This window comes from Hesperophylax consimilis, chromosome 16 (genome assembly GCF_061612785.1).
Source record: "Hesperophylax consimilis isolate HC1 chromosome 16, BYU_Hcon_1.0, whole genome shotgun sequence".
Taxonomy (NCBI): Eukaryota; Metazoa; Arthropoda; class Insecta; order Trichoptera; family Limnephilidae; genus Hesperophylax; species Hesperophylax consimilis.
This window is the reverse complement of record NC_142851.1, coordinates 24,658,527-24,684,332: the sequence shown is the minus strand read 5'-3', so window position 1 is coordinate 24,684,332 and position 25,806 is coordinate 24,658,527. Positions and strand designations below refer to the sequence as shown.

At 33.5% G+C, this 25,806-nt stretch overlaps 1 protein-coding gene across 2 annotated transcripts; it reads right to left on the bottom strand.

Moving 5' to 3' along the window:
• Positions 1-3,526: 3,526 nt before the first annotated feature.
• Positions 3,527-24,825, bottom strand: spas (spastin). 2 transcript variants are annotated; one of them, XM_089640683.1, is made up of 9 exons: positions 24,252-24,825; positions 15,603-15,773; positions 12,403-12,582; positions 10,107-10,288; positions 8,271-8,450; positions 7,518-7,632; positions 7,028-7,361; positions 6,662-6,855; positions 3,527-5,325 (listed from the first exon to the last, which is right to left on the bottom strand). In XM_089640683.1, the coding sequence occupies exons 1-9, from the start codon at positions 24,739-24,741 to the stop codon at positions 5,162-5,164; spliced, it is 2,010 nt and encodes a 669-aa protein (XP_089496809.1). In that variant the 5' UTR covers positions 24,742-24,825; the 3' UTR covers positions 3,527-5,161. The 2 variants fall into 2 exon arrangements, with proteins under 2 accessions (XP_089496809.1, XP_089496810.1); XM_089640684.1 differs by lacking the exon at positions 12,403-12,582.
• Between the last annotated feature and the right edge of the window lie 981 nt (positions 24,826-25,806).

Here is a 25,806-nt window from a genome sequence, read left to right as displayed (position 1 = left end):
ATCACATTGGATTCATAAGCTCGAAAGTAGCGTAGTAGTAGATTCCCATCGGGAATCTTGAAACAAACATAGTACATAACAGCGCCACTAAATAAAGCAGATTCCAAATCTAAGAAATTCGTTGATATTTGAAATTGACTAACATCTTTAAAGCACTATTATTTATTAAATGGAACAACAAACTGTAGGATATTGGCTGCCAACTACGCTACAAATAAAATAAATCATGCGCCACTATTAATTATATATTATTAACGGTCTGCAGGGCATTTCGTACTAACACTAATATTACAAGTTGATGGTGAGAATTGTTATAAGTTCTGGCTGAACTGTTGTGTCATGATTTTCTGATACAATCATGGATTTCCTTTGACTGAAACCAACTTACGTTCACTAAATATTATAATACTAATTTTCTATAATGAACAATCTACATTATTTGAGATTGAAACTACAATAATATAAATACCAACTAGTTAAAATATATGTCCGCTACACAATATGCAAGAAATTCAATCAACAAGCTGGCACTTAGATATAAAGTGTAGAAACCAAGATTACTGTAAAACATTTTTGTAGCATTCTTTGAACTTTTAACAACACATCAAATAAAGTTAGTACATAGATACATACATAATATTGTAAGTTTGTACATAGATACATACATAATGTTGTAAGTTTGGTCTTCATTAATTGAACATTCAGGTTTTTAAAAATGGTAAAAAGATTCACATTATAAACTTGTGCATGTTTTTTTATAGCAGACCCTTTCAAATTTAAGAAGCACTTGTATCACAATAAAATAATTCCGTGGTGTTTTGTTAAACAGATAACTGCTTTTCTGTAATTTTATGATAAAGAGCAGATATTCTCAGTAATTACTGTTCTTTATTTTCTTTACTTATTGTCTTTTTAATTTGTTAAATAACACATTAAAAGAAATATTCGCTTAATTCTATACATGTATAGGAGAAATGAATTTAAAAGTCACTCTTCTTTAAGTGATATTTGCAGTTATCGGGTTATGTTCAAACACCACAGAATTGTATGTGTTTTCTTAAACTTTCACAAGAATAAATTTAATGTATTTTTGGCTGTGAAAAAACTGTATTGAACAAGTTTAAATTGATGACAATAATGTAAGAAAATAAGTATACAATAAGGCAGTGTTCACAACGGGAAATATTAAACACAGAACATGGAAAGCACAATATTCTTATAAGAACATTACAATAATTAGGTCCATAAAAACTCAACAATTGAATTAGAAATGTAAAATGACCAGGAAATGTTCATTCCAACTTTTTTGGTTCCAAATTTTTCTTTTGGCTCATAATGAGGTTAATTAGTTAATTAACTGAACAAATAAGCCTGAGGAGTTCCTCAGGCTTATTTGTTCGCTTTTGGGAACAGCTCATACGGTTTCGTAGAAATCATTGTGTCGCACAGAAATCTTACTGTTATGGTTAGAAATATGATCTAAACGGTGTTAAAAATAGAAAAAAAAGCATTATGTGTACTCAAATCTAGAAGTTATCTCAGAAGAATTAAAAAGTACACCTCTGTGAAACCAAGGGTTACGGCTGCAATTTGAGAAAAAATAACTTTTGTTATCAGTATTAGTTCAGTGTTTACACGAAAAAACATAAGGTGAGCCATTTTTAAAACTTTTTGTTTGCATAAAAAATTTTAATATTTTAAAAGTTATGTTTATTTCTAATAACAAAATTTTAACCTTTTAAATGCCAGTAGGTAGAAGTGTAGCTGTGCACAGCAGGCCATGAATTTTTAATCAAAATAAATCATTTTTAAATCTTATTTTTATAAATTAAAAACATAACACCTTGAAAGGATATTTAAATGACTTACCAAATTTATTCAATGTATAATAGATGTCTCTGTGTGTTCCATATTTTAAATTAATAAAAAAACGGGACATATGTATGATACAGAGGCTCAAAGAAGAGCGAGTAAACTCGCTATTTTTCTATGGCTGGCCTGCTGGGCACGGCCAAGAATGTGAGTAAACTCGCTCTTGGCACAGAAGCGGTTAAGGCATATTTCATCACCTTTCAAAAACGGTTTTTGGATGCATTCAGAATTATTCAATTTATTTGAATTTTATTGCAAAGTGGAGATACTCCGGCCTTCTCAGAGAATATGCCAGAGGCCTGAGGGGTTAACATGGAATGGCCTGTTGTAATATTGAAAGTTTCTTAACAGCATTTGCTATTGACAAAACTATTATGTTGCCATGGGTAATATATGAAAATGGGGAGGCAATATATGAAACCAGCATATTTCTTTATTGGTATAATAATAACATATTCACGTGGCATTGACTCTATTCACATCTTTCTGACAGAACAGGAACGATTTACATATTCAATTAATTTTGAGGAGTCATACGGATTTGTTTCCTTTATTTGCCGATTAGTAGAAAACATTGAATGTTTTTAGTTATATCGATAAAAAACCTTATGAAATTCTAACATTCTTGTAAAAAAATATGTTATGTGCAATTTTAAAATTAATGTTAAAACGTTATTCCCAAATAGAAATGTCCATTTTATTTTATAAGAATTATTATTAAAATATCAAAGAAGCAAGATTTATGTTTAAAACGCACAGTATGATATCATTTCAATAAAATCAAAGGATTACCAAGTACAAATTAAAAATATTTATACATACATAGTTTGCGTTATATAGTACTGAGTAGAGTTTTCATTCAATAACATTTTGTGATATAAAACCAATGTACATAATATTGTGTATTCGTAAAAAAAATACATTTTCAGACGTTTTTCTCTTTTTCAAAATATGCTTAATTTCACCTGTCATTTTGGAAAACTTGTAATAAATATCTTGAATGATTACATTATTTCCTTTAAGACTCAATTTCATATTTTCTGATAATCAATCTTATCCACCTTAACTCCCATAGTTTAAATAAATGCTTCCTAGGTAAATTTAATCTGATGTAATTATTCCCAATTTGATCTAATTCATTCCTTTTTATTTGACATCTTTTCATTCATATAGTTGGAGAGTTGTTTGACTATTTGCCAGCCATGACATCATTGCATGGCATTAATCTATCACTAATTTCCACCATAATACATATTCAGATACTCTCTACCTGCAGAAACCATCGCCGTATATCATGTCACCACATAAGTTATCCTGAAATGCCATTTGATAGTGACAATCTTTAGAAATTACAATCCGTTTACTTTCAATATACCTCTATGGCAAGGCTGCCCAACCTTTTTAACAGTTGGTCCAAATTGACGATTTAAAAATCACCGGCGGGCCACTGAATACTTACAGTTTCTATTTCCATGGGGGGGGGGGGGGGGGTTGTTAGAGAATTTCTATAAAACACAATTCCCCACAAAAAAAAAATCAAAATGAGTGCTCCCCACAAAATATTTGAAATCCAGGGGGGGGGGGGGGTTGTTACGGAACTTCGCTATGTGATTCCCCACAACAATTTTTCGAATTCCATGGGGGGGGGGGGGGGGGTTGGCTACAAGATTCCATTTCGGACGCAAAAAATATTTTATCAAAAACCGGTGTATTTTTGTTTAAAAAGTAAGTTCAAGAGGTTAGATTTTTTTCGTCGCTGATTCTCGTTCTGAGTAGCCTAAATAGCGATAAATCGCCTTCGTTGGCAACACTGGTGACTGCGCGCAAGCTGCATTGTTTGTTTGACCGCGGGCCCGCGAGACTTTTTCAAATTGACAGGTTTTTTGAAAATGGTTCACGCGGGCCACTTATAATTCGTTCGCGGGCCACATTGTGGCCCGCGGGCCTGGGGTTGGGCAGCCTTGCTCTATGGGAACCGGCCTATAATAGTACATATTACTTGCTCTTGCATTTAAAAAAGGGCTTGCGACGATTGTAGTATTCAACATGATTTGCATTCCAGATTCGATTCATTCCAAATTCGAAAAAACTGTCTTACGATTGTAGTAATTACCACACATCACCAAATCCATTCCAAATTCGAAAAAACTGTCTTACGATTGTAGTAATTACCACACATCACCAAATCCATTCCAAATTCGAAAAAACTGTCCTACAAAGATTGTAGTACATAATATTTTCACCAGTAGTAATGCATTCAAAATTTGAAAAAACTTCCTAATAATTGCAGTAGCACAAGCCAAAAAGTATTTCAAATTTTAAAAAAAGACTGCTGGAATTTTGGCTTCCTGGATGACTTATGCAGATATGGATTCATATAGACATTACGTTCTTATATTCTGTAGTTGATTAATCATTAAACAATAATGAACTTTTCCCACACGTATAATAATTTTTTTAAAACAATTTATAAAATTAAACAAAAAATAACCTTGTTGCATAGTAGGTAAAATAAATAATAGTAATAAAGGTAATCTGTTATTTAACCTATATAACAAACGGGTAAATATTATGCTACATTATTATAGCTAACTTGATGTCCGTACTTACAAAGAAACTAAAAGTTAATGTGCATAAAATGAATATAAAAACTTAATATTTGTACACTAAAAACCTTACAGAGTGAGCTGTTGCAATAATTTGCAAAAATTCTTAATAAAAATAACACATTATTATAATGCAAACGTTAAATCAAGTTTCTAACGATTTGATTTGGCTATACTAAAATTTAAGTTAAAAAGAAAAGATATTTAAAATACTGGAATTTTTTTCCCAACAATGATTGTCAAGTATAAAGTGATCATTTTGAAGTTGGTCACATACTTAGAAATAATCAAACATTGTCGTCCGGGCTACAATATTCATTTCCAGCAAGAAATTTGACTTTCTTCATTTCAATTTTTTTATTGTCAATCTTGTAAAAGGTTTTCTTCAAAACCCCTTATTTTTTGTAAAGGTCAAGAAATATTCTTTAGCATTATAAAAATGACTTCATTGAAAGTTAAATTATTAAATTTTCTGCTGAAATATGACATTGCACAGAAAAAAAACCAGGATAAATACTAACCGAGTGTAATGGTGATCAAAGTTCAGCAAACAATACTTATTGCACAAAAGTAGTTCACTCACGTAATAAAACACAAATTTAATAATATTCAGCAGCGGCAAGTCAAATACATAAACAAACAATGTTGCCAGTGATCAAATGATCACAAGAATAAAAAAATGTTTATAAACTGACATCGCCGTATTCCTGTGACCATTTTTCGTACGCCACCAGACTCTGCGGGGAGACGGATCTTCGGATTCTCTTTAGCGCGTCCAGGAAGTCTTCAAATGTGATGTTGCGCACGGCTGAAGGGTCCAAACACTTGACTTGCTCGGCGTTCAACTCTGTAAACATGCAGAGGTGATCAGTGAACAATACCAGAGCCGTAGTCGGATGAATTTCAAAGAAAGCAAAAACGGAGAATGCCCAGGGAGGAAAATACCGGAAACAATCTCCTGGCATCCATCAATATATATATCAGGTTGTCAGAGATGTGCTTTATTTCAAATAAATCCATTTCAAATGGAAATGCTAAATGGGTATTTTCCATTTTGCATTTTAAATGCTTTTCTAAAAACCGTTTTGCATTTTAAATACTTTTCTCAATGCATTTTTCATTTTAAATGCTTTTTTGCAACATTCTTCCTACTATCTCCACTCATCTTTTTTTCATAAGCACCAAATATCAGTCGGTCGTCAACCTCGCTATGAGAGATAATTTCCATTTGGCAAGTTGCTCCCTGGTAGGAGCCTTGGCAATTGAGTGATACCATTACAAAAAATACTGATTCAAATACTGAACATGGGGCCATGACGCTGTAATATTAAATGTTAGATAGCAGTTTCTATGTTTTTAGGTTGGTAACATTAGTCCCGCGCAAATTTTTTGTGGTTTCATAATCTGTAGTTGTGGTGTTTTTGGATTTACCATCATGTATAATGTTTGTTCTACATTGATGTCCATTGATGACAAAATTATTTAAAAATTCTATAATTATTTTAATTGTTTGACCTGAGAAACCATTTTTCATTTTCATTTCATTTCATCATTTCAATGCATTTTGAAAATAGGTATTTTGCATTTGAAATGCTTTTCTAAAAACATTTTGCATTTTCAAATGGAAAAGTTTTGACCCATTTCCATTTTGCATTTCAAATGGTTTTGGGTACCCATTTTGCACATCTCTGCAGGTTGTACATTTTAGTTTTTGAGAGTTGTAAAAAAAATCAGAGGTAGAAGAATCAGAAAATACCATTCAAAATTATTTATTAATTATTACAACCCTTGACAAACTGAAACCCTAGAGTCAACAAAGCCAAACTTGGGAAAATTAACAGCGCAATTTTCCGATTTACTGTAAAACTCTGATCAGTGAACAATAACAAGGTTATGATAATAATAGCACCATCTCCAACGTCATGTGTATCTATCTACACAGGACACGTGGCATTACTAACAGATTGTTGTTGAAATTACAATGTTATCAGAAATTACAAATGCGTTAAATGAAATTACAATGGCATCTTTAAGGGTTTGGGAACAAATGTGGAGACTGCCTGAAGGCGAAATGATCTGACATTGTGAAAATAACTGCCGGCTTCGGATTTGAGTGACACCTATATTATATAAGCCGGACGTCAAAAGGTTTATGTAGAATAAGAAGGTATGTGTTAGGTTACCTCTGATAGGCCCCAGGGCTGCGTCCTTGGCCAGCGCGGTGAGGTCACTGCCAGAATATCCATCAGTGAGGTGCGAGAGACGCAGCAGGTCGGAGCGCGCCAGCGGGGCACCGTGCTTTTCCAGCAAGCGGCGTAACAGGGCGGCACGAGTCTCCGAGTCAGGTAAAGACACATACACCCGTTTCGGGAAACGTCTGAAAGCGATGGACATTGAAGTTATCAGACAATTAGTCATATAATATATAGCAGGAGTGTGTTAATAGATTCAGATGATTTTATAACAAGTTAACAGCAGTAGAGCTTGGCTGACTAATCTTTGCAAGTGGCCAAAGGAGTAATAATGAAAGAACTATTTTGTAAATCTACCTAAGAGCCGCCTCGTCCAGCTCCTGCGGCCTATTTGTTGCGGCCATCACGATAACTCGTTCGGTCCCTCCACTAGGAAGCCCGTCAAACTCCACCAAGAACTCCGTCTTCAGACGACGGGATGCCTCGTGCTCCCCCGTGCATCGCTCGCTCAGCAGCGAGTCCACCTCGTCGATGAAGATAATGGCCGGCTGCAGCTCCCGGGCTATCTGGAACAGCGCCCGCACCATCTTCTCGCCGTCGCCCACGTACTTTGAGGTTAGGGTCGCCGCCGAGATGGAGAAGAAGGTGGCGGAACATTCAGCGGCCACGCAGCGCGCTAGCAAAGTTTTGCCTGAAATAAGGGTTCATAAGTTTGGAAAACAAATAGATAATTACTGCAAACAGTTGGTAAGTTTGCATTTAAGGTATATTAACTTACATAGGTAAAGAATTCATGTTTGTCAAAGTATGAACCGATATGGAGATGTTAATGATAACTATTATTTACCATTGCCAGGTGGTCCAAAGAGCAGAAGCCCTCGGGCGGGGGCTCTCAATCCTGTGAACAGTTCCGGCCTGATGGCTGGGAGCACCACCATCTCCTGTAAAGCCTGCTTCGCTGCCTGAAAACAAACAATAAATTGTTATAGTAGGTTATGATAATGTCACACAGTTACAATAATGTGAATTTGGGGAAGTGGTAGTCTCCAAGGTGATAGCTTCCAGTGGTAGCCTCCTAACTGTGATAACCCACAATATGAGAACAGACTTAAATGAGAACAACTCAAGATGGATAGAAACTCACTGAGGGAGCTAGTAGGACTATTAACATTAAAAGCTGTGATGTGATGGAAATGCGAAGGAAATGAAGAAACACTGATTGATATGTGGTGTTAATAGTCCATTTCAATGGGAAGAAGGCTCAGGATCACTGGTTTGTGCCAAGGCTGAAATGAGTGGGATGGGTATATTGGGGACATGTTCTTGGCTAGGGATGGAGAGTGGGAATCCGCCTCCTGGAGACATCTCTAAACACCCAACGACAGGCCTGGTGAACTTTATTATAAAAGGATTTGGCTACTGACAAAGAAATAAGGTGAATAATACACATAATGTGTCGGGAGTCAATGGGTTATAGCATCACAAATTGGTATATGTTGTGAGGCAGAACGGTGTGTGGATGGGAAAAGAATCGGGTAAGTATCAAATCAAGCAAAGGGTATTTGAGGGGATCACTCTGGATTATATTGAAAAGGCTAACCTCCTGTCCGGCGATGTCCTCCCAAACCACCTTGGGGCCTCCATCGATGATCTCGTCCAGGATGAGCTGCGCCAGCTTGGGCTCCACCCCGCGCAGGGCCCCCGAGGGGCGAGGCCGCGTGGGAGTGCCTCCTCCCTTGCTGGTGGGCCCCCGTCGCACCGGGGAGCCACTGCCGCCAATCTGAAATTGTAATTAAATTTGACTTAATAATTTTGCACAAGAGACAACCCTGAGAAATAAAATAAATAATTTGGCGACATTAAAAATAAAAACAATGGAATAAAAAAAACATCATAGCATCTTGTCTTATTTTATGACAGTTAAATGGATATTTCGAAACTAATAGTCCATGATGAAATGATGATGCGAGCAGAAAATAATTCATAGCATTGTCGTAAAATTCTGTGCAAATTTCAAAATGCCAGAGCTCACTGTTCGAGAGTTTTCACTGCTTCAAAACATGTTACTGCTTTAGAGTCAGATGATAAAATATTGTTAGTGTAAAATCAATTTTTCAGAATTTTACATTCATATCTTAGAGATGTACAATACATATTGCTAAATTCAAAATATTATAATTCAGACAATTAATAAACATTTTGAAGCAGAATTCCATATAAAGATTATTTATTAATTCGCCAGACAACCTTACAGAGCGCATCTCAATTCAAGGTCCAATAGACATTTTATACATCACTTCATTGGTGGAACATTTCAATCAAAACAGCACTTATAAGGCACACGCAAGTGAATATCAAATTAAAGTGACCTTGGACATAGCATACTTGTATGCTATGTGTATACTTATACTCATACTTGTATGTTTTGTGAACTCTATACATATAGTTTTATATGTATAGAGTTCACAAAACTGTATTTAGTTTGGACAAGGCAATATTCTGTAAATAGTTGCTTTGAAAAATGTATGCACAAAGTATCCATACGAATGACCTAGTTACCTTATTTGAACATATATATAATTATATATATTCTAAGTGGTTATACAACAGGTGTTTTCTGAATGGAGTGCCTAAATATATTTCATTGTCCAATATCTTTATTTGTACTTGTTTATCTATTGATTTTAAAACTTATCTCTCCCAACCAAGACAAGTGTTTCACGGTCATTCTGTAGGGTCTTTATTATTCATGATAAAATAATTCAAGATAAAATCTAAAGTAAATGCAATGGAGCAATTTGTTCTTATAATATAAACACATGTCTAAAAGATATAGTGCAAGACTTGCTTCATTTCAGCTTTTTAAGGTTATGTTTGTAAATCATATTAGCTTGTGCTCGCAAAACAAAGGTGGGGGTGTTTATAAAACTTATTTTTCAATACGATGCAAAAATTTATCTATTTTACTTGAGTTTTTTTTAATGTGAATACTGCCAATTGTCCCAATTGTCTGGAGCCAGTGACACTATGGCATCCCCAATTATAGTATGTTGTGGGGCTGAATATAATAGTGAGGTGGAGAAGGAGATGGGGAACTGGTGAATATTCAGACCTGGTCACAAACACAGCTAAAGCCGTTTCAATTCTGAATGGCGGTCTTACAAGACGGTGATAGTAGGGGTATCTTTCACTACTGATTTAATTAATTTGACTTATTTATTTAATAATTTTCCTCTCCATATGTTTTATATAAATATAATTTATGGCTTTCAAGCAAATCGTTAAACATTGAAGTCACCAGATAAGTTTTAATAAAGATGTTAGGACCCTGCAATGTTTCAATAAAATAAAATTGTAATATTTTTCTTGCACATTAAAAACACTGTTCACGTTTTAATCAAAGGTAGGTAGCATCTTTTCCCAAACATCCACTCACCGACAGTTGTCGCTTGACAGCGGGGGGCGTGCTGGCAGGCTTGGCGGCGCTCCGCCCTGGGCCCCCCACCAGGTAGGCCCCTGTGCTGCGCCCCATTGAGCGGGGCAGGGTCAGAGACTTGGACATGATACCCCCGGAGCCCGGGATGCGCTTGCCCGCTACCGTCAGCTTGCGCCCCGACACTGAAACCAACAGACTATTAGATGTTTGTAGTTAAAAAGGGACAGTAATTAAAAAAAATTAAATACATAGGTAAATCTGTGGCCTGGTGCTACGAGTACTCAAGTTTGTCTAAAATTAAGTAATAAACGTTAATTTAAATTTTTTTGAAAGGGTCAAACTTTATATTTCATATCATGTTTTAATTTTTTTTTTCACCCCCATACACACAAGCCCTGCTTATTTATGGGGGTACATCAAATACTAATATTATGTAATTAATAACTGTACTATATTGTGTAATTATATTATGTAATTGTTATATTATGTAATTCGTGTATCTTTTTTTTACTAATAAAAAAAAAAAAAAAAAATGTTTTAGTGGAATCCCAGCTTAAGGATCTGGAGGAAACAGCAGCTAGCGGTTCTACTCAAGAATAAGAATTTGTCCTTAACTTTAATAATAATAATATTTGGATGATTTTTATAGCGCCGTTTTTGTGCAAAATCACCTCAAGGAGTAGGTGTCTACGAAACGGCTAATTTAGATTTTAAAAAATCGATGCACTAACCTACTTTATGTGTAATAATAGAAAATGATAAATTTTCAAAAAGTGAAACATCTACATACCCACATTTGTATAAAAGTGAAATAATTAGGTAGGTATATAATGTAAAAGATCCACTATTAACTTATTTCAATGTATCTGAGTAGGCCCAGTCATTTAAAATAAAAATTTATTATTTTCAACTCCCTATAATATTTTTGCCTAGGCATTACTTAAAATAATGATAAGCATTTCACTTAAAATTTGAAATTATTTTTTTTATGCGTAAATAGATACTTTGGAAGATAAGTAAACAATTTTTTAATTTTTTTTAATAAAAATAATAATTTCATTGTAGAACTAAAATGTATTGGTATTTCGCTAAATCAACTTTTTTTTAAATTTGTAGATATTTCTCTTTTGTAAAAATTCGCAATTTTTGACTTATAATATACTTATAATGTTTCTTATTATTCATCATGTCTAACAGTGATCTTCTAGTGAGGCGGGTTACTTTCATATTTGTAATATTGATCATGTTATTGCAATAAACGCCCGGGTTGACGGCAATTGAAAAAAAAAAAAAGTTAATTGAATTTGCATTTAATGATTAATATTGATCCCGATTGATTATTCAATTAAAACTGTCTTATGAAAAAAGAGTTTTTGCAGATATTTCTCCTTCTGAAAACGCTCCTCAATTTAAAAGTTAAGGACTACTACTTATCCTGAAGTGGAACCGGAATTGCCCCCAGTTAACGAAAAGTCGTTAATTTAAGAGTTAAGGGCAATTCCTTATCATTAATTAGAACCAGAATCGCTCCTCAGTAGGCGTGGAAGTTTTCCTGTAGGTGGCCAAGGCTCTCCAAGAAAAGTAGTGCTAATGACGTATGTATAAAAAAGCAGTCAATTTTGACATTTTTAAATGCTTTTTTCTTTTCAACTTTGGTAATTTTAGTGGCCATTGAAATAATGTTGCATGGCCGAGGTTAGGGATTATACAAATTGAAAGTAAATGAAAAAAAAAGAGAATGAACAGACGTAAGCACCTGTAACACATTTGAAAGCATAAACAGCTCAGGATAAGTGATAATGCAATGTGTTACCTTTATACATAATTCATGATATTAAGCCAAAAATATTAAATTGTGATCATCATCAGCACAGTCAAGAATATTGAAATATATTTGAAAAATAATTATTCTGAAAATTAATATTTAGAAGAAATAATTTTTTTGAAAAAAAAAAAACAGTGAAAGCATCATGCAAAATGAAAAGCAACTACTCATTCCTTGCAATGTATATACAAAAGGTTTAGCATGCAATTACTAAAGATATAATAAGACATTTAAATACATACAAGAGAACAATATCAAATATGATGTATTACATTTATTAATTTGAGTAAGACCTATGTATATATTTGTAGTATCAAATAATGTGTCATATAGAATAGTAGGTAAATATTGAATGTTTGGCCGGAAATCATAAAAAAAGTTAAATAACAGTTGAAGAAATAATTAAAAATGTATTAATTTTACAAATCGAATTTTGGTTAATAATTAAAGCGTGTGCGATCAGTTTATTACCTTCATTATTATTGGAAGTGCTTGCTTGCGCCGGTGAATAAGTATTGAGTTTGTGGTTCTGCGTTTCCTCGTCCAGCTTGTCCCACATGACATTGTGACCTTGTGCTACATTCCGATTTGCCGGAGGCTTCAGCCGGGTTTTGTCTGCCAACCCTAGGCGGCCGAGGGCCTCAAAGTTGTCTGTGCAAATGGTAATCGTAACCCATGGTTAATTAATTAATAAGGGTTAATTAACGCAGAGTTAATACCATGATACGGGCATGAGCCAGCATGATGGTCTCTAGGTTTAAACTCAAAAAATTAAATGAATTTTTCGCAAATATAGAAGTATTGACAACGTTTTGATATCGGAAAGCGATAAATATTATGATAATGAATCCTATTGGAATCTAGATTTTACCTAAGTCATGATGCCCATTATCCTTCAAGTTATTATTTCTTCTAGAACATTTGAGATTATAAGTTTACGTCCTAATGGCCTCTGGCATATTCTGTCAGACGGTTGGAGTATTTCCGCTTTGCAATAAAATCCTAGTAAATGTAATATTTCTGAAAGTATCCAAAAACTAAAAACTATTTTTGAAAGGTAATGAAATACACTTTTGAATTTTATTATTATAAATAAACATATCAGTTATGAAATATTAAAATTTTGATTTGAAACAAAAATTTAAAAAAATGGCACATGTTTTTTGTAACTAAAATTACTGATTACGAAAAAAAACACATTTTAATAGACAATGAATAGTATTACAAACGTTATTGTCACCTTTGTCTTTTCATATAAAAAAAATCACAAAGATTCGTAATTTTTTTTTATTGCGTTTGGAACCTTTAGTTTCATAGAGGTGTACATATTAATTCTTCAACAAAACTAATTTAAAAAACTTCTACTTCCCCTTTATTGCAGACTTATTAACAATATCTGACCACCGTGGATTCCTATCATGGATAATAGAAATGAAAAATAACAAAACTGCACAGACTATAAAAGTGGCAGAGTTAATTAAATTTATGCAATTTGGTGTGTAGATAGAAACAAAGGCAGAGCGCCGCTCTGCGTAGATGCAATTTTCCGTAGTATGGATGAAAGATGTTGGTGACACTATTGTGCGCGCTGTTTCATACTAATAATGGTTTATGGTATTCCCTTGTGTCAATTATCCATGATTCCTATGCACTTCAAACACCCAAGTAACACATTAAAAAAAGTATTACTCAGCAATAAATTTCACTACTTGTCATTATCAGTATATAGTTGTTATGTCCATAAATAAACTCTTATGAGCTATACCAAATCAAAAATAAACTAATGGTTGTTGAGGAGAATAACCAATAGTGCCAAGTGAGGTCATTGAGGAAGGTTAATTTATTTGCCGCCCACCTATAGATCAATGTAATATGTTTATACAGAAAAAAAAACTGGTTTCTTTGGAGCAAAATACTCCTAAGGAAAATAAGACGTTAATTATTATCATTGGAATCATGACAAAGTTGACTTGTAAGAACTTGTTTAGAAATTTCTCCTACGTGTTGATGTAGCATAGTTTGGAACCGAGAAATATTTTCTTAGTCTCTGAAATTGTGATTGTTTGTAAGGGACTGAGATTTTGAAGACATAAAAATAAATAAATGTAATAATGTTTTTGTTCTTTCAACATACTCACCTTATCAAACTCCAAAATAATGATCAAGTGTGTTTATCATTGAAAACATATTATATTATTACATGTAGTAGAATGCTAAATAATATAGTATATGCATAAAAACACATTAGGCCAACATAAATAAAACTGTGCAAGATTTGCTAGCATACAAAACTTTGGCGAATGCCAACTACAAATAATAAATTTGAAAACATTTTTTTAGTTCTGTAATCTTAAAAATCTATCACCGTCTGATAATATTATTATCCTCAGTGTCTAAGGCAAGCAGCTAACCAACATCTTAACTGCAGGATGATAGTAAGTGCAGAAAACAAGAACACAGAAATGCAAGGCTAAAAATTAAAACAACATAAAAGGATATCTATAAATAAATTTAAACAAGGGTATATTGAGGAAATAATTTTCAAAATTGAAGGGTCCTAAGCATGCAAATAAAATGTAGATAAAATGTATTTAAAGCTAGCAGCAAATCAATTAAAATAAATGATTGCTAATTGAGCATTAAAATAATCAATTCTTTAACTTTTAATGGAAGATAAAAAAATGATACTCAGTCTTTTAATCTTTTCAGGTCAATAGTGTTATTACAGAGATAATATTCTCAAACACCTGAGATAGTGAGAAATTTAATCGGGAAAGATAATTATTGCAAATGCTTAACTCCAATAAAACAATAGAGTTTATGACAAACGAAAGTGTTTAAAATCTTCAATGTAGATTGAACATGCAACTACATTATTTCTCCATTGTGATGCTTGGAAAAATGATTGCTTTGTTTTTTTAGTGCAGGCACTCGACAAAAGGGTAATTTGTTAGCAAACTGAATTCAAGGCACTCCCATCCTGCCATTTCAAATCAGAGTCGAATTTGATGGTCATTAAAATGTCTCCGTTAAATGTTCAAAGCAAATACCAGGAGTTTATTCTTAAAATAGTTATCCAACAACCAGGATATATTGCAGACCATGATATATTGTGGTAAAAAAAGGTATTAAAAGACAAAGGCTGGAGATGGCAAGGTATATTGAGGTGAATCATCAGACTCTGGAGGAAAACAATTCGAATAGATTCTGGTTTAGTCATTCAAAATGATGATACGCATTTCTCTAAATAGGCTGTCTTTGATTTAAGGCAAGTACCCTCAACTTGTCGTTTTCTGGAGAGGACAGACCTATTTATAGAGAGTTGAACAGTTTCAAGTAGTTATTTGGAAAATAGATACAGTTGAATCTTGGTGATTCAGAAACGTGGTATATAGAAGGAAGAGCAATAAAGTGTTTGGGCAAAAATATTGAATAATTAAATTTAATATTTTACAATTTTGACAATTTTATTAAGAGCTGCCACTTACTAATTATTAAAATATTAAACTTCAATGATTTTTTTAAATTAAAAAAATGATAAAGATAAATAATACAAATTCAGAATTAAGGTTTATTGCAAAATATAAAATATGTGTTTAAAAATTGAAATAAAACAATAATAAGAAAGGACATCACATAAAAACATGGGTATATTATGCAGATTGACTCACCGAGGAAGTGAAGTCTGTCTCTGGCCATGCCGAGGTTGGTCTGCATCTTATCGTGCAGCCGCTGGGCACGCTGCCAGGCCTCGCCGCGCCCTCCCCAACACTCGACCGCAATGCCCTGCTCCAGCTCACCGATGCCCTTCTTGTACAGCTCGATGGCGAGGTCTTTCTGCCCTGGAAATTAGATTTAGACTTAATTTAGTGACCAGATCAGGGATGTCGTAGTCACGCTGGCTTCAGACTGTTGAGACTGTCGTGCGATGATAGCACCATTTTTTTTTCCAAAAATTAGGGTCTTGGCACTGCTTTTGCTATGGGTAATCCAGATTCTAATAATGAGCACGCAGATCGGCGAGTAAACATAGGCTGAGTAACTCAAATAACAGACCATTTATCTAGTTGGCGAAAGATTGAAGATGTCCCTTATCTGCTGCATCTTTTATCTTCAGAAATTGAAGTACGGTAAGTACTCTCAGTATCTTATTTTACTAATATATTCTATATTGCAAATGGAAACTTAGTAAGTGATTAATGCAACAAACCCTGCTAGCATTTTGCTGCATATTACTTCAGTAAATTTATTTTTACTTTAATTGACAAATAGTTCGATGAACCACAAGATCAAATGCAAAGCTCAAACTCTCCTTAAAGAAGTTTATTGCGTGCTTAGATGTTAGATTGCATAAAATAATATCAAATTAATGCTACCATATTACTGAGTAATTTATTTACAGAGGGGCTTTTTATTTGTTCCTTGAACATTGCATACATTTCAATGACTTGCATGTCACAATGTCACACCACTTAGGTGATTCATCCCTATACATATATTGATTTTTCTCAGTCTGGACTCGCTGTCTAGCCTTGTTTCAGGGAACCAATTATAAAAACCAAATATGTGCACACATTTCTAATAGGGTGGCATGCAACTGCAGGTTAGGAGGATTTTTTCTCTTCCCTCGTGGAAAAATGTACAGTAACATCTCTGTCAACGGAAAAGAAAATTTTTTGTAATCAGAAACTCGATTATGATGGTATAACAAAAAGAATAGTAAGAAACAGAAGCGTACAAACAAAAAATCAATTCAGCATTGAAAATGATTTATTATTTAATTTATAAATGAAATATTCACAGTTGCTCCATCTGGAATTTCAATATTTCCATCGTGTACTATGGAACTTGAAATATTAATTAATAGTAAAAGCGATAATTTACCAGAGGATGGTTGTGTATTCAAATATCGTCTAGTCCACCTAACAGAAAATTTCTAGAATCAAGATATTCGATTTGAAACAAAAATTAATGTCACCAATTCACATATAAGGTCTTTCGACTCCTAGGCCCCAGACATGCTAGCGAAAAAGTTTAATCAATATCATTGGAAGTAAGGGGATAGCAGCCATGCCCACGACACGCAAGCTTCTATTGGATTATCTTTTCCCTGGCCACAAAAGCTGGCCTAGAGCAGACGTTTTCGGGATGAAAATGAATTCTTCTTTTAAGACAATAAGAAATAAACTGAAAATAATCATACCTCTTCTATTTTTAATACATATTAATCTGTTTCTTCGTTTTAAGTCGTAACAAAGGAAAAAAAAAGCAAATTCAGTCATAATAGTCATGACTAAGGTCCATTAATCGAGGTTACGCTACACACTGATAATGTGGAAAGATCAAAGGCAAATCAAGTACATGGATAAATTTTATATACAGTTGGTAATAATGATTTTTTACCATATTTAGAAAACAATACTCATGCCGATTATTGTATACAAGACGTGACTTGATTTAATAAACATGCATCTGCCCACATAAGTATTTACCAGTTACTATGTTCACCAATTTTTACATTCAAAGTTCACTTTGTAAGAGAATGCTTTAAAAACTATGAATTCGGTGGTGGGTGGTTAAAATCCCGGCATGCGCAAGTAAATTTAATGTAATTAAATTATGTTGTTACAAAATTGATTAATTAAAAATATTAAGTATTATATCTGCGGCAAGTTCGAAAGTGGAAATACTCTCAGTATCAATCTGGTAAGACCACCATTCCAAATTGAAACATTGCTTGAAATGGCTTTAGCCGCATGTTTGGTGACCAAATCTGAACGGCGAGATACTTCCCCACCTTCCCGTTCCTCTTCTCACTTCCATCAGCCTCACAACATTAACCCGAATGGGATGCCATAGTTTTTTTTTTGTACATAATGAAATTTTTTTTTATACATAATGAAAAATATAAGATGGCATTTGTTTTGTACATAATGGAAATATAGGTTGGCACATCGTAACACATACTTAGAAATTATTTAATAGTAAAATGTTTTTTGAGTTTTTGTTTAAAAATTTCATAATTCCTCTCGGATTGTATTTCTATAGGGAGTTCGTTAAAGCATTTTATTGCCGAGTATGTGTAATGATGTTGGGCTGTTGTAGTATTAAGTTTAGGGATTATTATTTGTCCTAAGGTTCTCGGTCTGGTGCTGAATGACTTTATTGTTAGTTTGTCTTTATGGATTTGTAGTAATGCGTTTTTTTTGATAAATTTTATTTATTGGTAATACTTTCAATTCATCGAATAATTTTTGGGTTGAATAGTCTAATTGTTTCTTTAGAATTATTTTGATGAGTCTTCTATGTACTATTTCAAGTGGGGTTAAGTTGGTTTTATACGCTCCTCCCCATCCTATTATTCCGTATTGCAGAACTGATTGGGCTAATGCATAGTAAACCTTTAGTAGCAAAGATTTATGTAATATATTTCTTAGTTTGAGGAATACGTAATAAAGTTTACGTATTCTATTTACAGTTTGCGCAATATGTTCTGTTCATTTAATATGTTGGTCTATAATTATGCCTAAATATTTAATATTACTTTTTTTGAGATTTTTGAGCATTTAGGTGAATTGCAGTTGTCAGTATAATTATTACAAGAGTTATGGATAGTTATTTTGGAATTTATTGTTGGGTGAATTTTGTCTGATAATGTGAAAGTCATGAAATAGGTTTTGTCAGAGTTTAAGGAGAGGTAGTTGTCATCCAACCATTGTTTTAAGTTGTTTATTTCTATATTCGCAGTTTGATAGGCTTCATCCCAAGTTTTTTTTTCTATGATTAAAACTGTGTCGTCGGCGAAAGATATGATTTTTCCATTTTTTGGTACTGTAAGCATTTCATTCACATAAATGATAAACAATATTGGGCCTAGAACTGTCCCTTGAGGAATTCCAAATTCGGAATAGGTGGATTCACTCAATATATTGTTAATTTTTATGTGTTGGTGTCTTTTATGAAGATAACTTTTAAACCATTCTTTAACTGTTCCTTGAATTCCAATATTTTCTATTTTTTTATTAGCTTCTTGTGGCTTATACTGTCAAAGGCTTTTCTTAGATCGATGAATAAACATTTATTTCCTGAGTCAAGAGCATTATATATTATAGAGGTTATTTTTGCGATTGCATCTTGCGTACCTAAATTTTCTCTGAAGCCGAATTGGTTATCATTAATAATTTTATTTGAAGTGATATGTTTAGTTAATTGTGACTTTTTCAAATATTTTTGCTACATTAGATACAATAGATATGGGACGGTAGTTCGAGACGTCAGATGTAATTCCTGATTTGAAGATCGGGGTTATTATTGTATTTTTATATATTTTTGGGTAAATTCCTTGCTGTATGCTGTTATTAATGATATGTGCAATTGGTTTTGATATTAATTGTCTCATTTGTTTTAATACATTTACAGTGATATTATCAAAACCAGGGCTCGCGGACACTCGTAGGTTCATTATAATTTTTTCTATTTCTATTTGGGTGCATTTTTCAAATTTTTCGAAAATATTTTGGCAAGTTTGTGTGGATGTATTGGTAGTATTTTTAGGTTGGAACGAGTCGATTTTTTTGGCTAGTTTCTCTCCGACTTTAGCGAAGTAGTTGTTGAAAATATTTGCAATTTTAGTTGGTTCTTTTATTGAGTCTATTGTTTCGTTGTCATAAGTTATTTTATTTATTTGTTTATTTTTATTACCGTTGCCAATAATGTTGTTAATTGTAGCCCAGACTTTTTTGTTATCTTTACCACTATCTTCAATTTTTACCTTGAAGTAATTTTCTTTTGTTTTTTTAATTAAATTTGTAAGATTGTTTCTGTATTTTTTATATAATTCTAATATTATAATAAATTTAAGTCATTAGGTTGTTTTCGGGTTTGATAAAATAGTTTTTCTTTATTCCTAATTGAGGTAACTATTCCATGGGTGTTCCAGGGCTTAATTTTTCTATGTTTTGATTTAGGTTTAACGTTTTTATGTATAGTTGCATTTATTATGTGTTCGCGAAGTGTTTTTTCGAATATAATTGAAGATTTTTCGGCATCTTCGGTGTTTAATGTTTCTTCCCATTTTTCCAATTTCAATTTTTGTTCAAGAAGTTGTATGTTTAGGGTTTTTATGTTATACTGTTTTAATGCAGTTTTGGAAAAGGACATATTATATTTTAAATGAATGAATAATATTTTTTAATTAAACGAATTTATGCACAACAAACTGATATAAATTGTACATTTAAAAATATAGTATTTTATGTTTATTGAAGGAGCACACAACGAACATTTCCTCGCTAAAGATGTAATATTATGATACATTATATAATGAGATAACCTTCTGGTTCGATGACTTATTGATTTCTCTTTAAAAACTTGTATTGATGAATAATAATACTATTTACGAGAGATGTTCTGAAAGTGGTGTGAAGCCATACGATTCTGCGTACAGGTTTACAGGGTGACTGGTACTTGATGCCAAGTATTTAAAGATACAATAGGACACCTGTGAAAACAGCGCTAAGTAAAGTAAAAATTAATGCTTAACCGAAGGAATAGTCAATTCCATTTTGATATAATTTTTCGTGTTTGCACAGGGATATTGAACACGTTTTCAGAATGGACATAATTTAAAAAAAGAGGATATTTTCAATGAACATAACCACCATACCGATGACGTATTTACAAAAATAAATGCCATGAGCGATGGAGGTTTTTGGGCGTCTGTTTTTGGAGTCGCCCACGCACATTAAAAAAAATCATACCTCTGAATATTAATAACATATAAACTGCTTACTGGTTTAAATCCACCAAAATTTTATCATGTATCCCATATTTGTATTTGGTTACATAAAAAAAAAAATTTTAAAATTCACAATAAATAAATTGGCAAAAACTGTCCATCTAAATTTAGGCAGCCACGGATCGAGGTCTAGAGCGATGAGACCTAAATATGGGTAGCCATCGTTCAACTGGTTATATCAAACACTACTGGGCTTAATGGAAGCAAGTTTTAATCCAAATTAATTTTATACATGCAACATAAACCCAAACATTAAATTTTTTTGTTGCATATCTGTAGTAAAAGGTATGATTTTTTAATCTGCTAAAAGATTATTAATGCAGATATCATTTTGGCAGTTCAATACTAATCTGTGATAATTAATATCTTAACTTTAAGCGTAACACTGAAGATTATTGATGACACTGAGATAGTGTGTTTGAGTAAAATTTTAACTTAGCAGTCCTTAGTTTGATTTAATGAGACTACAGAAAAATTTCAACAAATTGAAAGTAAGTACGTCCTAACCAGAGATGTGCTTTATTTCAAATAAATCCATTTCAAATGGAAATGCAAAATGCAAAATGGGTGTTTTCCATTTTGCATTTTAAATGCTTTTCTAAAAACCATTTTGCATTTTAAATGCTTTTCTCAATGCATTTTCCATTTTAAATGCTTTTTTGCAACATTCTTCCTACTTTCTCCACTCATCTTTTTTTTAATAAGCCCCAAATATCAGTCGGTCCTCAACCTCGCTATGAGAGATAATTTACATTTGTCAAGTTGCTCCCTGGTAGGAGCCCTGGCAATGGAGTGATACCATTACAAAAAATACTGAACATGGAGCCATGACGCTGTAATATTAAATGTTAGATAGAACTTTCTATGTTTTTACGTTGGCAACATTAGTCCCGCGCAATTTTTTTGTGGTTTCATAATCTGTAGTCGTGGTGTTTTTGGATTTACCATCATGTAATATGTTTGTTCTACATTGATGTCCATTATTAAATGACAAAATTGTTTAAAAATTCTATAATTATTTTAATTGTTTGACCTGAGAAACCATTTTGCATTTTCAATGCATTTTGAAAATAGGTATTTTGCATTTTGCATTTGAAATGCTTTTCTAAAAACCATTTTGCATTTTGCATTTTCAAATGGAAAAGTTTTGACCCATTTCCATTTTGCATTTCAAATGGTTTTGTGTACCCATTTTGCACATCTCTGGTTCTAACAATGCTCGATAATAGAATATTCAATCCTTATCCCAGGAAAAATGGCATGATCAAGTGAATCAAATATGCACTTGTATACTGTAAGTGACGTTGAGTCGCTCTGTTGATTGGCACGATCCGATTTGCGAGGCAGAAGTACTCGCTTTCGGAGCCAAAAAAATAGAGTGTGATCGCCCACAAGTATACTTGTTAGGCAAATATAAGTTAACCTCTTTCAACATAGATGGATTAGGTATAGTTCCAGAGATTAACACGACTCAATTATTAATTGTTATTACATACTCAGAGACGTGAACGGCTCTTGACAGTTCGACATCTGTAATTGGATGTATGTACCTGCACCTACTAACTATGTAGCATCTTATTTTTCTCATGGTACGAGGCGGCATAACGGTACCAAGAGACGTACCAATTGCCGTACGGGGGGGATACGTATCGGTCGAGAGCAGTATTCTCATTGCTCACACGGTTTCCGTTCAATTGAGTCAACTCTTTGAGCCCTACGAAAATATTGAGCTGGTACCGTGTTTCCTGCTTTTAATAAAATGAGTCATGGCCCATTGCTAGTTGTATAGCGTTCCATCACCTCTACGAGTACAGCGAAAGCATGTATTGATTGGGCTGGGCAATCCCAATAACTATTGAGAAGTTCAACTTTTTTTCTTGCAAATATCTACTCGATAATTTCCATCAATATAAATCGCGTTAAGTACTCGACACCATGTATAACAGTACTACTTGATCAATGACCTAACTAGTGTGCAATATAATACACATACCTGTTACGTTTAGATTAAATGAATGTAGTTCCCAGATGATTTATAGACCAGAAAGGAATTGAAACCATTTGCATAATGAGATGCAAATTGGTGCATCGGTCAAAGCCATAATATACCAACCATTCATTTTGCAACAGGCTTGCACATGAACAAACTTTTTACCCCTTTATTTATTATTTCATTACAATATAATATGAAATGTATTGATTTGCACTCAATCCCTGATGTATGCTGAGTGTATTATGCTACGTTCACGTACGCGAGCTGACCTGCCAAGCTGAACTTCAACTTATGGGAAAGGAACGGAGCAGCCGCAAATGGCGCGAAATGCTGCTTGCAGTTGCTTCGTTCGTAAATGTATATACGATTTTTTTACAACATTATGCAGAAATAGTATACTCATTACACTTTATTTTATTAATTTGTGTTATTTCACACTTAATTAACATAAAATAATATATTAAGGTATATTGCAGCACATTCCAGATTGATAGGTACTGGCAGTATTGCCCTGGTAAAAGAAAAGCCGTGTTTAGTATCTAGATCTGAATAACCAGGTACTTCCCAACCTCCCCCCCCCCACACTCACCCACTCTCTTCAGTCTCACAAAATACCCCATTTAAAACATATAAACAAACATTTTAAAATTTGTCTTTTACCATCTCCCCCAACCTAAATAGTTGTTTCCTGTAGTAAAGTAAGTTTAAACCAAGAGCAATTTATAATTTTTTTGGGTACTAAGCGTGAGGCGGAATTTGACAAGTTTATCAAATTTTTAAATAAGCGGTATTTATTTATACTATCCCAGGCAGTACTTATTTAAATCACAAATTTTCTTGGAATTCAAATGGAAGTTAAATAGAATATAGCTAAAGTCTTTAAAATTTCGTTCTCCCCAAAATTACTTTTAACAATAGTTTATGATTTGTTCATACATAACATCGTCTATTTACTTAATAGATTATTATTAATTATTTACTGATACCCATCACAAAAGGAAAGTAATAACTAATGGAAGGATTAATACACCCACACAATCTTGCTCCACTCGAAAATCTAGGTGGTTTGAGGAAATAATTAAACTAATAAGATGAAGGAATATCTTTTGTACAATTGTGATTAAAACGGAAACCAATAATTAAACCAATTCTATTATTAGAATTATGTGCAGTATTATAATCGCGCTTTGTCACCCCTTTCATATTAGGTATTAAGTTATGATAATATATTGACTTTGGCATAGAAATACATTTCTATAAACAATGTGTGCACATCAGCATCAATAATAATAATAATTATTATTATAAAGCAGGAAAAAACGAAACATTTTTTATCATCTAGATTTTATCATTTAGATGATTGTAATGATCAATAAATTAACCACTCAAAAATTAATGGGAAAAAATAAGATTTATAAAATTGCGCAAAATAATACGTGAACGTGAAAAATCTACATGCATTAGGTTTAGGCATATCTTCTCGATGGCAGGCAGATAAACATCGTGTTAAATGAAAACAAAGAAGCTCACCTTCATTTTCCTCATCTATTTTGAGAGCTTTCGAGATGTACTCAAAAGCCCTTCTGTGGTGGTGCTTCTGTTTGGCCAGCAAGGGGTCCCCAGGCCCCGGAGGCCCAGGGCCGCTGTTGTTCCTGACTCCGGAGCTCATCGCCTCTGAAGCTAACAACTGATCACTAGATTCAACTTCTTTAACTACGCTATCTAGGTTACACTCTCCATTACGTCTTGGTCTATTCACTAATCTGTACGATGTCGTGTAAATATACCTGAAGATCACAAACAACTGATAGAGGATCGAACGGAGAATGTTGAACAGAATGATTACAGGGAAAGAAACAACGTATAAATTCCTTTTGTGAACCGAGGGCTGTGGATCATTGTTGCCCAAGGTCACAAACTTCACTACGTCTGGTTCAGTTTTCCTGGATTTACTACTCGACGATTTGCTTTGAGCCTTGCGAACGTTACGACCAACATGACAATCGTCTCCAGAAACCATGTATCACGATTAAACTGCCGAAAACGCGACACTGACACCGCCAGTTGATTTCAAATTACTGAGATAATCGCGGCGCTACAGACATCAACGCCATTTTAAAATAAATGTCAATATTAGAGATGTCGATTTTCATATCCCAGTTACAAGGAACCGGTTCCTTCACTGTCACTGGAACCGTTAATATCATTTCTCCGAGCAACCAGTTCCTATCTAGTTATGTGCTTTTCAATGATATTATGTTATGTTCTCAAGTTCGTTGCACAAAATGTCAACGAAACGTCTAAACGAAATCTTGTTCAATTTTTGATAAGGGCGAGTTGTTTCGGAGAATTTGAACAATCCATCGTTCATTTTCGGGTTCTGTGAAAGTCCTATTCAAGTTCGGTTATTATATCATTAAAGGCTAGTTGCTTGACAGAACTGAAATAAGACAGAACTTGAAAAATCTTTCACACAACTTGAAAATGAACGTTGAAATTTGATGAATTGTTCAAATTCTTCGAAACAACCCGTCCTAAAAGTCGTTCAACTAAAATCACACCGTTTTAATTCACCATTAGCGAGCATAAAGAGCAACTGCTATACCGGCCTAGTAATTTTAGTACCTAATAGTATTAGTCGACTTATTTTGTCAGGGCTGCTACATGGCTCCCACCAGAGAGTGACAGACGTAAATATGATACTTCAGAATTTTAATGGTTTCAGTCGGCTTGTCTTGTAGGATTCCTAGAGTAGAGCACCTTAACGAACTATCAGCTTATCTTGTCAGCAACTAACTACTGTCATGAACGTAAATACCTCTCATAGACCCGAAATTTCAGTTACCCACCAAGAGTGGTTTATTTATGATGGTTGGTAAAATGGCCGTCACAGACATTGGCTGGTGTGACGTCAACAACGCCATATTCACGAATAATAACGAACACGTCATTTTGGCGGTAAAAAAATCGAGTATTTTAAATCGTTGTCGAAAATTTATTCGTCATCAAACAAAAAAATGCCTTCGCGATCGTAATTGTTTTCGAGTACATCAAAAAACTATGCAAATACCAGAGTGGGGTATAT